The sequence below is a fragment of the Anas platyrhynchos genome, chromosome 6 (genome assembly GCF_047663525.1).
Source record: "Anas platyrhynchos isolate ZD024472 breed Pekin duck chromosome 6, IASCAAS_PekinDuck_T2T, whole genome shotgun sequence".
NCBI lineage: Eukaryota > Metazoa > Chordata > Aves > Anseriformes > Anatidae > Anas > Anas platyrhynchos.
Genome location: NC_092592.1, coordinates 20,650,074 through 20,663,150, shown reverse-complemented (window position 1 = coordinate 20,663,150; position 13,077 = coordinate 20,650,074). Strand labels below are relative to the sequence as shown.

At 48.1% G+C, this 13,077-nt stretch overlaps 1 protein-coding gene and 1 long non-coding RNA gene across 6 annotated transcripts in view; both read right to left on the bottom strand.

Annotated features, from left to right (window-relative positions):
• The window catches only part of GBF1 (golgi brefeldin A resistant guanine nucleotide exchange factor 1), a 102,239-nt gene extending 93,414 nt beyond the window's left edge, over window positions 1-8,825 (bottom strand). For 4 of the 5 annotated variants that reach the window (XM_027460427.3, XM_038181162.2, XM_027460428.3 and 1 more), the window contains exons 1-3: window positions 8,617-8,825; window positions 4,128-4,233; window positions 2,776-2,842 (exon numbers count right to left, since the gene is read on the bottom strand). In XM_027460427.3, coding sequence (XP_027316228.1) covers window positions 2,776-2,842; window positions 4,128-4,233; window positions 8,617-8,624 — 181 coding nt within the window. In that variant the 5' untranslated portion in view covers window positions 8,625-8,825. The remainder of the gene's footprint in view (window positions 1-2,775; window positions 2,843-4,127; window positions 4,234-8,616) is intronic. The other variant, XM_027460430.3, reaches the window with a different exon arrangement.
• A 1,126-nt stretch (window positions 8,826-9,951) lies between these two features.
• On the bottom strand, window positions 9,952-12,816 carry LOC110353766 (uncharacterized). The gene is made up of 2 exons (XR_003498051.3): window positions 11,422-12,816; window positions 9,952-10,824 (listed from the first exon to the last, which is right to left on the bottom strand). It is a non-coding gene; the product is annotated as an uncharacterized lncRNA (long non-coding RNA).
• Window positions 12,817-13,077: the final 261 nt, after the last annotated feature.

Sequence of the window (13,077 nt, the reverse complement as noted above, 5' to 3'; positions counted from 1 at the left end):
AAATTATTAAACAGCTCTTATAAATCTACATAAAATTAAATTTCACTGCTAGAATTTTAGAGAGTAACATCATTCCCTGTATGTCAGGTCCAAGGCCTTTCAGTAGGTATGCTGAACTGCAGAAATGAAGCTATTCTTACCACAGGCATGGGTTTGTTTGTGCTGAGCAACAGCATCTTCTCTAGATGTTTCCTTCAGGAGCCCATTTAGACATTACAATGGGATGGGATGCCACTAGATAGTTGCAGGCAAGGATTTACTATTTTTGGTAATCAAATAAAAGACATTATGTAATTTACTTACTCTTGAGGAGCAACACTTTGAAATGGGAATCTTTAGCTGCGGGAGGTATACAGTGCATCTTTAGCCCCTTGACCAGGGTATTTCAGCATCACAGTCACGACAGAGTTAATACCCACTAGCTCAGAGGAGAACAAAAGGTACTCCACTGCAACATGCCTAACATTTACATTGCCTCTCTTTGCTCATTAAACAGGTTTTGGTTAAATAATGAACAAACTGTATTACAGACTCCGATGAGAATTCCAAAATTATAAATCAACTGGTAAAGCCCAGAGGAGAATGAAGGGAGTGGGAGGGAAGGAAGGATAATATTGACTAATATAAAGGGCGCAGCTTGACAGTGGATATTCCTGCCACACCTGATCAAACATGCTCCATGGGGGAGGGGAAGGGGGGGCGAGAGCAAGAGGGGAGATGGGACAAGGCAGCCTGAAATTTGCATCCGGAACAGATTAAAATGGGTTCTTGGGGGATTGAGAAAATACATAATATATATTACTATAAATGCAAAATTGTACTAAAAGCTAACTCAAATGTCAAAGATTACAGCTTGAATAAATTTAAATATAAAAGCAATGTGTTTCCATGAGCTAATGAAAGAGACATGAAAGGAAGGTCCAGGCAAAAAAAAATAATAATAAAAAAAACTCTGCCCCAACCCCCAAATAATAATAATTAAAAATAATAATAATAAGCTTGGACTTTTCATTGCCTGGAAGATGAGGCAGTAGAGTCTGTATCAAAGTATTGCTTGAAATCCAGTCTGTCTAAAATGAAAAAAATGAACATAGCAATGATGTCCTATCTCAAGACACTAGTCTACACATCACAAGTCATTGAAGATGAAATTATCTGTTCAAAAGAATCCCATGTAATCAAACCAATCATCATCATCATATATAAGCAATTACTAGCTCAGCGTAAACCTACTTACATGATGACTAATACTCACAGAGAGTCTCTCAGTATGTGGAAATTGGCTTTCTCTAACATGAGCAGATACTCAGCTTGCATTTTTTCCCAACAAGTCAACAGCATATTGCATCCAGGAGCTACAGATTAATGGCCAGCCCCTGACATTTACTCGTATTGCATTTGTTCAAGCATCCTGACATCTCCCCACCTTGTTGATCAGAAGTGCTATTTGCAATAATGGCAAAGAACTTCAGGAGTCTCATCTTCAAAATTTTATCTCACAGAAGGACAGATTAGTGCCAGGAAATCATCCTCCTAAAACAATTCTGATGGTTGTATGCATATCTTACAGAAGATGAGTGAGCTTACAGAAACACACAAATCCACTCATTTAGTCTGGGGAAAAGTGTAACACGCAGAACAAAGATATCCAAAAATACAAACTGTGCAGGAGTTGCCTATGATGTCATGACCTCACAGAAGAGTCCTGCTCACAGCCAGGAGATGTTCACCAGGCAAAGAAAAATAAAGCACTACACTTGCAGGCAGCCACAACCAAGGAAGAAATAAGGGCTTAGAGCTGGCACAGGTCCTCAGCACCTGGATGGGGCGCTGCTGTAGTTCTAGTGAACTTAGTTTTGAGGAGATTTCAGGCTCAGCACTGACACGAGAACAGGAACATTCTGCAATCAGAAATGCGATAAGTCCATCTCAAATTTCAGCTGTAGTTCAGAACACTCACTGTGATAAGGGGATCAGAAATAAGGCTTCCTTCAGAATACTGCAATCAGTAAGAAATTTTGGGAAGAACCAGCAGAATGCCACATACAGCTCAGCATTAGCCTCACTTCCAGACTATCAATATATACTGGGGTTAAACAGCTACTCCTGAAACTATAAACAGAGAAAACGTGGGTGGAAATGGGAAAAATTGTCTGGGAGCAAAAACCTAGTCATAATCCACATCACAGCCATATGCTCTACTTCTGTAATTAATACAGAACCCCAGCTCCTTTCGGTGCAACTGGTCACAAAGTAAAACACTCAAATCTTGAGTCATTCGTGTCAAGATTCAAGAGGTGCAAATGAAAAGTCAAGTCTCATCTTCACTTCTTACTGATAACAAATGATGAAACCCAACAAACTGAAGAATTTAAGGAGAAACCAAATAATGGGAGACACCTTTCCAAGCAGATTTTTCTAGTCACTCACAGATCAGAAAGCATAAGCAAAGCACAAAAAGATTATACATAATAATATAGCAGATTTCCCATATTACTACAAGCTTTAGTATAATCAAAAAAAACACGTAAACACACACATGGATGGATGGATAAGTCCAGATAGTGGCAACAGTAGTATCTGTATGCTAGTTTAGTACTCATATTATTCATCTGGAAAAGCATATACTTATTAACTCTTTTCTTGTTATTCAGTATATGATCTTTGGGTAGTAAATAAGACAAAAAAGCACACTTGCACACAGAAGGAAATATAACATTTATTTGCACGTACCCTAGAAGGCACACATACCTGCTGATTTCTGCATAAGCTTACCTGTTATATTATTCAGCACTTCTTTTAAGACGCTAAAGCTATGCAGCAGGGGATCCCTTTCTTCATCCTATAGGTTATATATAGGAAGGAAGTCATTAATAAAGCAAGAAGACAAATCTTAATGATGAACATGTAAAGATCTCACCTTCATATTCAAAGAAGCACTGTGGGTTGCGTTTATCACTGTCAGCCTGTTTACTCCATCAAAATCAAGGCAAGCATTTTTATTTTCCTTCTCGTGCTACCCAATGCTGTACAGCTTAAATGTCAACGAATAAGTTCAAGACTGAGCATTCTACTTCGGTTTTACTGTCCTTAGAAGTATTTCTGATTAGCCTTCCACTGTTCAACAAATTTCAGAGCAGATCTACCTCATACCATATTGAAATGGCTCATCTGGATTTGCTATAATGTTAATCTATGCAGATTGTAATGGGAACAGAAATAAAATGACATTTGGTGCCATTAAAATAACTTGAAGAAAGAATCACGTTATGAAATTTATATGAAAAGCTGCATCCTTTAGCCTTAGTTTATCTTTAGGATATTAAAATAAGGAACAGCAGTTTCTCCAAGCTATGTACATCTGCAGCCACACCTATGGGGTGGCAGTGAGCACTAATGAAATGCCCGTTAGAAGGAACCCTGCCCTCTGACAGACTGAAAGCACTTGGGCTGGGTGACAGCCACCTGCTATTCACATGGCATTCTGAAGTGCACCACAGATGCAGCACACCACGCGCACACATCTGCGCTGTGGAAACCATAAACTGACCAAGGCACCATTACTTAGAAACGTCGTGCTAATGGCTTTTAATAGCACAGGTATGAAACTATTAACGGGTTCCATTCAAGAGTGCAACTAGCACTCACAAAACAGAGCTAAAACAAACATACTTTGCCATGTGAAAAATTTAAAACTACCGCCATATATAGCGACTTCCGCAACTGTTATTTCATGGCTTCATGATCAGAACCATCAAGTGTAATGGGGTACAAAATATATATACAGATATTTCCCTTAAAAAAAAAAAACTTTTAAAATTCCTGATATACTAGAAGATAAATAGAAGATAAAAAGTCTAAATGAGATGATTCTTGTGTGGAATAAAATCAGAGGTTTTGTTTGTTTGTTTACAGGGTATACAGGTAGGAGACTTCCAGCTTTGTACCTCTGACCGTCACTAACACTCAAGAAACCAAAACTGCTTTCCATGAAACAATGCAGAAAAGCATTCTAACTTTAGTTACAAAAGTACTCCTCAGAGTGCCAAAAAGATGGAGGGAGTTTTCTAAAACCAGACGGTTTCTGCCATAGCATGAACAGGTAGCAACAACCTAAGGTAACTCACCAGATGTGTGTGAGTGCTCCATCGGGCGTTACGCTTTATGGCTCCCACCACCGCATTGATTTCACCTTGTACGATGTAGATGTTTTTATCCACCATCCTGACGACCCTGAAAATGAAGATTATTCGATTAATTTTCAGCCCCTCAGAATCACTCCCTTCCTCAGACTCTAAGGATCAATCTGGCCCTAGTCAAGCAGGAGGCCTGCAGAGATGAAAAAAAAAATAACTCCACCACTTCTAGATCTTTGTTTTGCGCAAACACTTTTTTTTTTCTCCCCAAAAAGAAGACAAAAGCAAGGTACTTTTCCACAAAGCGCGCTTTCAAGAACAGGAGAACAGACCATTAGTTAGAACAGGGCATCTGCAATGCAAGACAACTTCATCAAGGCACTTTCCTCTTTTTTCCAGCATAAGTAAGTTCAGAGAAAGATACAGTGTCAGGGTACCAGCAGACACCCCCATGACAATGCCACAATACACTCATCTCCTGCACTTCTGCAAAGTCCTGCAGCTCTAAACAGAACACAAAGCTCATCTTGTACTCTGTTAAATAAGCATCAGGGGCTTGAATAAGCTGCCTAGAACAAAACTCTTTGGGACTTGAGACTTGGACAAAATAACATCGTTTATAAAATGCCTTCATTTCACACCTGCTTCGTGAAGAAGGCTTCTTAAGAAAGAAGACGAGTACAAAAAGTCAAGAGTAAGATCCCACAAAACGGGCAAAACCAGATGGAACATGGGGAGAAAGTGTGAAAGCAAAAAGTAGACATTTACATTCACGGAGCCTGAGGGAAAAGCTTAAATCTAATGTACCCAAAGAGAAAGCCAGAAGAGAAATATTTTTAATGGTCTGAGAAAAAGAAACCAAGATTAGTCTACTACAGGGCTGTTCTCTCTCCACTAGCTATAGCCCAGATATAGTGGAGTGTAAACAAGTAACGATGGAGAGGAATGAACAGACACCGCTGTTTGTAGAGAATAAACAGGACTTATAAAGAGACCAGAGTCAGATGATGCCGTGTCTGCAAACAAGTATTTAGTGAAATGGTAGATGCTAATGAGACTTTGTCAGAAGCTATGAAAGGAAAACGAGGAACCCAGTTTTAAAACCCATCAGGACATCCACAGGAAAGGAAAGGACTGGAAACAGCTGAAATGCTAATCTCAGCACTTCCAATCAGGCAGGCACATTTAAAGGACTCCATTGGGGTGGGGGGAGAAGAAAGAATATCAGGATTTTTGTCCATTAGCAAAAGCAAAGCCAGGAGGACACAATTTTGGTCCATCACCCCAAGCTTCAGAAACACCACCACACAAATCTCAGAACAGACATCCTGGATCTGTCAGGCTTCGCTTTAATTAACATGTTTGAATTATCAACAACACTTCAAATATACAAATATTCTCTGAGCGAAAGAGACTAATTTGCTTCAGGACTCTGCAAACAAGAAAGAAAAATATAAAATGATGCCTTATCAGGGGAGAGCCTCCGATTTGTTGTTTCGATTTGGTATGTTTGCAACAGGGTGCATAATCTTACAGCAACGCTGCTTCTTACTTCATTGGGTTATTTAGAAATAACCGTATTCCTGAGAGTTACACAACGAACTGGGGGCAAAGACAAAAATACTTGATAACACGGGAACTGGCATGAGAGACCAGATCAATAGTTTCTCACTCCCTGCTAGATGATTCAGAAAAATAAACACCCAGCTGTGCCAAGCAGTGTGCCTGGGCCCTGAAGAACAACAGCTTAGAACCTCCCTCCGCATTTGTACGTAGCAGAAGCCCAGGGATTTTCCTACTCATTTGTCCAACGCTTGAGAGATGTTCCCATCCCAACGGTAACCTATTTCATGTAGTAGTTATATGATGGCTTTACAATGTGATCCCTAATTTTATGCAATTTTTTTCTACCTCAGCATGTCATTTTTATATTAGTACAACACATTTATGGGAAATTTTATCTCCCTTATAAAGTCCCTCACTTACCTCTTCACTAATTCCAATATTTTCCACATCTCCACATGGAAAATCTCAGAACAAAACACTGGTCCACAAAGGCACTTTTAAGGAAATGTTGTACATTCAAATTTGTCAAAACCCAAGTTTCGCTGCCTTCCCTGCTACAAGCCAATGCTGAGCACATAAACCTGGCAGTGCCATTCGAGGCATTCAGCAAACTGACTTCAGGAAACAAAGGCTCCCCTAACCTGATTTGGAAAAGCACGTAAAGAAATGGCAAACATGTATCAGTGCCCCGCACACACACTCATACTCAACAGATACAGTGCCACTGAAAACAGTTATCAAAGCTTAAATACTATTCCGCACACTGTAGAGTTTGCCCATGGTACTATTTCTTCTGCCTTTAAGCTAAAAGAATCATGAAGAAAATCGAGCCCAGTCCACCACAAACACAGGGTAAAGATGATAGAAAGTCCTGCTCCACATTTAAGCTTTCAGCCAACCAAGAAATGGTACTAACACGTTCCAAAGCAAACCACAGCCAACTATCTTTGTTCATGGAAGAGATCATTGCAGCTGTGTGCTGGAGAAGGAAACAGAAAATAATTACGGGGGGGGGGGGGGGGGGGCAAAAAAGACCAGAGAACTATTTTCAGGGAGATTCGCTTTGCGAGTTGGACTCAGCAAAAGCATCATCCACCCTGTAAAACCGTTTAAAAGTTTATTTCAAGGATGGAAATATCTTCTCCAAACTCTGTACTTCCTGAAGCTTACCCTTTTTCAACTGTCAAGACAATTTCAGCATTCAAGCAACAACTGCTCTCACTTCAGAGCTTAGTGTAGATGTTCTATACTGAAAAAAAGTTGTAAAATTGAAAGTAATGCTCTGAAGCTTCAGAGAAAGTTAAAAGATTTACCAGACCAGCACTGGGTGATGCACTGGGTTTAGGAACACCTGGGGGTAGTCAAACAAAACCATTAAATGTTTGTTCAACCTACAAAAAAAAAAAAATGCTAAACAGGGTTCATGTCAGAAGAGTATGAACTAAAGAGTGGGATATCCTATAACTGTTGGACAGGCTGCCAGAACTGCTAATGCTAAGATCAATAAACACTGAAATGAGCTCCCGAGTAAAGCCATGGTTCCTCCAGCTCCTGGTGCCTTCAGATCAAGATGGGATGCCTTTCTCAAAAGGAATTTTTAATCACACAGAAGACAGCGGAATCAGCATGGGAACACCTGGATGAACTTCTGTGGTCTTGAGTTACACAGAAAAATCAGGAGAAGTCCCTATTGCATTTCAGAAGCATTTTATTTTCCCATTTCCTCGGTTAATCCCGCACAAAGTCCTATTTCTCTCTCACAATAGGTTCATGCACCTGCTGAAGCCTACAGACCAGTCCGCAGCTTTTGCTCCTGCTCGGAGCTTCAACTGGCAGCTCCAAACCAGCGCAGCTGCCCAGCCCACCTCGAGAAACAGGGAAGCTGTCATCAGTCACGGCCTCACCGCTAACAAGGTCAGAAGACTGGAAGAAGGTAAACACACGAGAATTTCATAGAACAACAAAGTCTAACGCCCACACACTTGTCAAAGCTTTCGCCAATGCTCTGCGGACAGGAACGGCCACTCTTCTGAGACTCTTTAAATAGCACCAGATGCAAAACTTTCACGTAAAAACAAGGGCAACATCTACACCTGCAAACGTGACCTCACACGTGCGCTGAACGCTCCGCTGCTCAGCCCTGAAGCACGCTGTCCCAGCACACAGGAACCCCGATTTCTTCCCTGGGTGTTCCCACAGGTACGCTTTTAGGAAGCGCTGCATTCCCTGCGGGGCAACACCTGCAGCGCTGCTGGCAAACAGGCAGCAGCAAAAGCCTGGCTGGTCCCATCACCTCACCTCTTCCTATCGGTACTTTTAGCCCTCAGCCACGCTGAGGGACCCAGCCCCGGTGAAGCGGCTGCAGTGGGGCGCAGCGGGGAGCGGGGACGGGTTGGGGTGAGGGGCGAGGGGGCTCCTGCAGCCCCGCTCCGGCTGCCTGACCCTGCCCCGGCCCTCACACTGACACACGGCGCGGAGCTGCCATGCTGACACACACACAGCGTGCAGCCCCCCCCCGCCCCGCAGCCCACGGGACGGCTCCTGCCCGGGCCCCCTCCTCCCTTTGAGGCCCCTGTCGCGATAGTTCACTCGACAGCCGCCCCCGACACGGCCAGGCCGCGGGCCTGGAGCCGCTCCCCGAAGGCCGGCTCCTGAGGCCTGGAGGAACAGAGCCCACGTGAAGGCCTTGTGGGCACAGCGGCTTCCTGCGGCCCCTGTCGCGGGCGAGTCGCGCCTGTCGCGACACCGAGAGCCGGGGGGCTGCTGTCGCCGTGCCCCCCTCACCTCCCCCCTCCCCCACCGGCCCGGAGCCGCCTCAGCTCCGCCCCACCAGCCCCCCGCGCCCTCCCTGCCCCCCTCCCCGGCCGTGGCGTCGCGACACTATCGCGACAGGCGGCGGCCGCCCGGCACTGACCCCCGCATCCAAGATGGCGGCGCCTGCTCCCCTCGGCGGCCGCTCCGCGCATCGGTGGCGCCGGGGCTGGGTGGGTGCCGGTGCCCGCCCCCTGCCCGGCCCGGCCCGGCCCGGCCCTGCCCCCCCCTGCTGCCCGCGGCGTCCTGCGGGCCCCCGGCCGCCACCGGCCCCGCTCCGCTGCGCTCTGACGTGGAAACGGGCGCACCCGAACCCGCTGCCTGCTCACTGCGCTGACGGGCAGCCCGCGCAGCCAACCCGCGCGCGGCGCGGCGGCCCAGCCGGCCCCGCCGCCCAATGGGGAGCGCGGAGGGCGAGCGGAGAGGGGCGGGCCCTGCGGGGATAGGCGGGAGGGAGCCAATGAGAGGCGAGAGGGTAGAAGTAGCGGCGCGCTCAGCCAATCGCGGGGGGAGCCGGCAAACAGGGGGCGGAGCTAGGTCGATGGGGGAGCAGCAAGGGTGGTTGAGAGGGAGCCGGGAGGCAGGGCCGCCCGCGCAAAGCATTGTGGGGGAGGCGGGGGGGGGCAAAGGGCAGCGGCCCTCAGGGGGTGGCAGGGCAGGGCAGGGCAGGGCAGGGCAGGGCGGGCACGGGGGGGCTGCCCCAAAGCTGGGCTGTGTCCTGAAACATAAACACAAAAGTAACTGGTCACTGCCCTAAAACACGAAACTGGGCACAGTCCTAAAACATAAAAGTGTTCACTGTCCTAAAACATGAAACTGGTCCTTGCCCTAAACTGGTCTCTGTCCTAAAACATAAAAACAAAAAAAACCTGGTCCCTGTCCTAAAACTGGTCCCTGTCCTAAAACATGAAACTTGTCCCTGCCCTAAAACATAAAAGCAAAAAAACTGGTCCCTGCCCTAAAACTGGTCAGTGTCCTAAAACACAAAACTGGTCCCTGCCCTAAAACATAAGTGCTCAAGCACCCACCACAACCCTCACCCGCAGAGAAAAAAGCCACCACCTAAGCAGCTGGCGCAACAAGGAGGCTGCTGGCTCCTTCCCTTCTGCCCTGCCGCAGCAGCACCGGCAGCCCCCCGGTACCTGCAGCCATCTGGGGGCTCCCCGAGCTGGTGGTGGTTTGCCCTCTGCCCACCCTGCTCCCCTGTCGTGGCAGCTCCTGTCACAGGGCTTGAAACCCAGCCAGCCCGCAGCCTTCTGCTTCACCCGAATGCATCTTAGTGCATTAATAAAGAGCAAACATTGCAATGTGCTTTGCATTTTTACTCGCCATCCAGCACTGCATTGTCTGGAGAGGAAAACAATACAGCGCGGCCCCATGCTGTCTGGGGAGAAGCAAGTTCACCCTCACGCACTGTGCGCTGCGTTATTCAGCCATCAGGCACCCCCTGGCCTGACAGAAAACCCTGCAGATGCTGTAGTGCCGCACTGACAGCCCGGTCCGGCAGCAATGGGGAACTTTGGGGTCCTGGATTGCCTGATCCGGCAGCACAGGCGTGCACAGCTGTGTGCATACCACATGTGAGCAAATTGGAGCCTTACACACAGCACAGGACAGCGAAACCCAGGATCAGAGCAGCGCAATCTGGGCAAATCCCCCAGGTTCACGCTGTGTGATCAGGAAAGCTGGGCTTTACGCTCGCTACAAAGATGCAGCCTTTCCGCTGAGTTTTTGTTTTGAATGTTTCTCCTCAGCCCACAAGGAGCATAAGGAGGGGCCGCAAACAGCGACAATCCTCCACGCAGCCCTTGCCCAGCTGCTTCTCCAGTTCACCTCCTTCCACGGGAGGCACACGAGCAGCCAGCTGGTTGCACAGAGCAGTTTCCATGGGGCACTCCAACTGCTCATGGCAGTCTTCGTTCGGGACCAGATTGCCAGCGCAATAGCGTGCTCCCCACAAGCTTTGATGAGAATATAACAAATCCGTGCTGCCAACCACCTCAGCCTCTGCAATCTGCACTGATGGACGGGACCGGCTTTGCACGGTCCATTACTCTTGCTCAGCTCCTGCCAGTTTGCGGTCATCCACAGAGGCCAGATTTCAGACACGCAGGCACACGCAACACGGGAATTTTCCACCAGGTTAAATAGTCTGGGAGAGGTTGAACTTCCACCCCCTTCTCATGGAGGCTTTTGCTATTTCTCTAAGGCTCAGTGAGGTCTCCAGAAAAAAGGCAAAGAGAGGGATTTGGCTCAGAAGGTAGAAGCAGTTGTCATGGCTAGGAACTACTTGCAGTTACTCTCCCCAGAGCTGAGAATCCAAAAAAGAAAAAAAAAAAAAAAAGAAAAAGCCATTAAACACTGAACGCAGTTGTTCTCAGCAGCTGCTCCTTTCCAGAGCAAGCTCAGGTAGAGGCTAGCCCACAGCCAGCTGAAGTCTCTCCAAATGGAAACTGATGTTCTGCATCTGGTGCAATCTGCACTCAGGCCAGGACCTACAACTGAAGCAACAGAGCTAAACTGAGAGACTTGAGAATACTGAAATCCTTCTCTGGAAACTCTGCAGAGCACAACACTGAAGCTGCAGAGCAGTCCCATTGGGCTGAAACATCCTCCCGGCTGTTCTACCTTCCCCATGTCTCAGGAGTGCTCCTGCATTTCCCCGTGACGTGAAGCTCTGCAGACAAACATCCCGATGTAACATTTCCCATTGTCTCTGCTTGGCCACGAGAAGCCATGCCTTTTTGGCAGGAGCAGCCTGACCTCAGTCAGTCCTATCTTCGTCACCTCTTGGCTAGGCTACGGCTATGTGATACACCTGGGCACGAAGCCCACAACACTGGCAAATAGCAGCTAGAAGAGCATGCAGCAGTGGGAGCCCTGGCCACCACGAACGCATCAAACCCACCCTCCGCTCCCCGTGCCACCTATCCCAGGAGGCAAAGCCATATTCAAGTCTCACTCCTGATCTTCAAAGCATCTGAGGGCATGGCACCAGCGTGGCTAAAAGATTAGTTAAGACACAAAGGTGGAAACCACAGTCAACAATCAACAACTCCACCACCCTCCAGGTGCAGCAGAATGGCTGAATTTGGCTGTGGCAGAGACGGAGTTTTCTTAGAGAACAAACTCCTCCTGGCTGGTAAAAAGTAGAGTATGTCTAATGTGCTGAGTAATTCCCTCCTTTTGCACATCCCATCTCTCTGCCAAGATGTGAGTCAGGTTTGCTCTGGGTTTTGTTTGCTTTTGCTTTTTTTTTTTTTTTCCTCCTTCTATTTTCTAATTAACACAAAGTAGTAACATCTGTCTCCTGAACCCAGGTGAAGTTCTTGGTCTCTTCTGCAGCAGCGAATCCTCCAGCTGGCAAGACAAGATGAACTACCGCTAAGTCTTGGCACCAAGCACAAGGGCTGCTACTACATTTCAACAGCAAATGCTAGAGCCCTCCCTCCCAAAGAGACCATTCATGCAACAGGGCGGTTGCAAGGAGGTTGTCCTAGTGAAAGCCTCCCACTTCAGCTCCCCAGATCCTCTAATCCAGCAGTCTTCGTGCTGCACTTCACTGGGAGCAAGCTTGTGACATGGTGCCGCTTCTTATTTCCAGTTGCCTGAAGGAAATAGCTAAAAATACCTTTGCTTCATTACTACTTTAAAGCATAAGCACTAATTGTATTTGCTGCAGGCTACGCACGGGGAAAGGTCTGGAGGGGAAGGCAGGCAGTTCAAAGCACCACCCTCCATTGCCGCAGCCCGGGAGCTGGGTTTTCAGCTTCCCTGAGGCACGTGGTGATAGGGATGGACTGTCCCGGGAAAGTGCTAATGCTGCCGTGCTGCGCCTGCTTCTCCTGATGGAGAGGAGCCTGTGCCGGGATGGGTTAAAGTCGGGGATGGGAAAAGCTGTGCTCTCGTTTGCTGTCACTTCTGGCAGGCCAAAAGCAGCAGGGCAGACACAAACCTCAGAGTGCCACCCTTATAAAAACACGGTAATTTCTCACGAGCATGTCAGCATTGCCAGCTCTTCTCAAACTCTCCACACTTCTACTGAATTAACGTGTTTGTGTGTGGTTCTGAACCATAATTTGTAACGCCCGTGTCTGCTTAACCCCTCCTGATATCCTGTGCCGCTTTGCCCGCGCTTGCCCTCCATACATCACATCCATACAGCTCGTAAATCACCGGGGTTAACATCCCCTAAGCTCCAGAACACGTCGGGGGGAGAGCCCGCGGGGACCTTTGGCACCATAAACCGGCGGCACGCTGCCAGGGAAATGACCCCGAGGAAACCCCGGGGCCCGACGGCGGGGCCGAGCCCGCTCCAGCTCCTGCAGGATCCCGGCAGGGAGAGGAGCCGCCTGCCCCGAGCCTCAGCCCCGACGGCGGGGCGGAGATCCCGGGGCGGACACCTCGGGGCCGGAGCCGTCGGTGCCCGGCGGTGGGGCGGACGGGAGGCACGGGGCCGGCGAGCTGCGGAGCGGAGCGGGCAGGGCACGGCCCGGAGCAGCGCCCGGTGCCGGTGCCGGTGCCGTGCCCGTGCCCCCGACGGCGCCGCCGCTCCCCCGGCCCT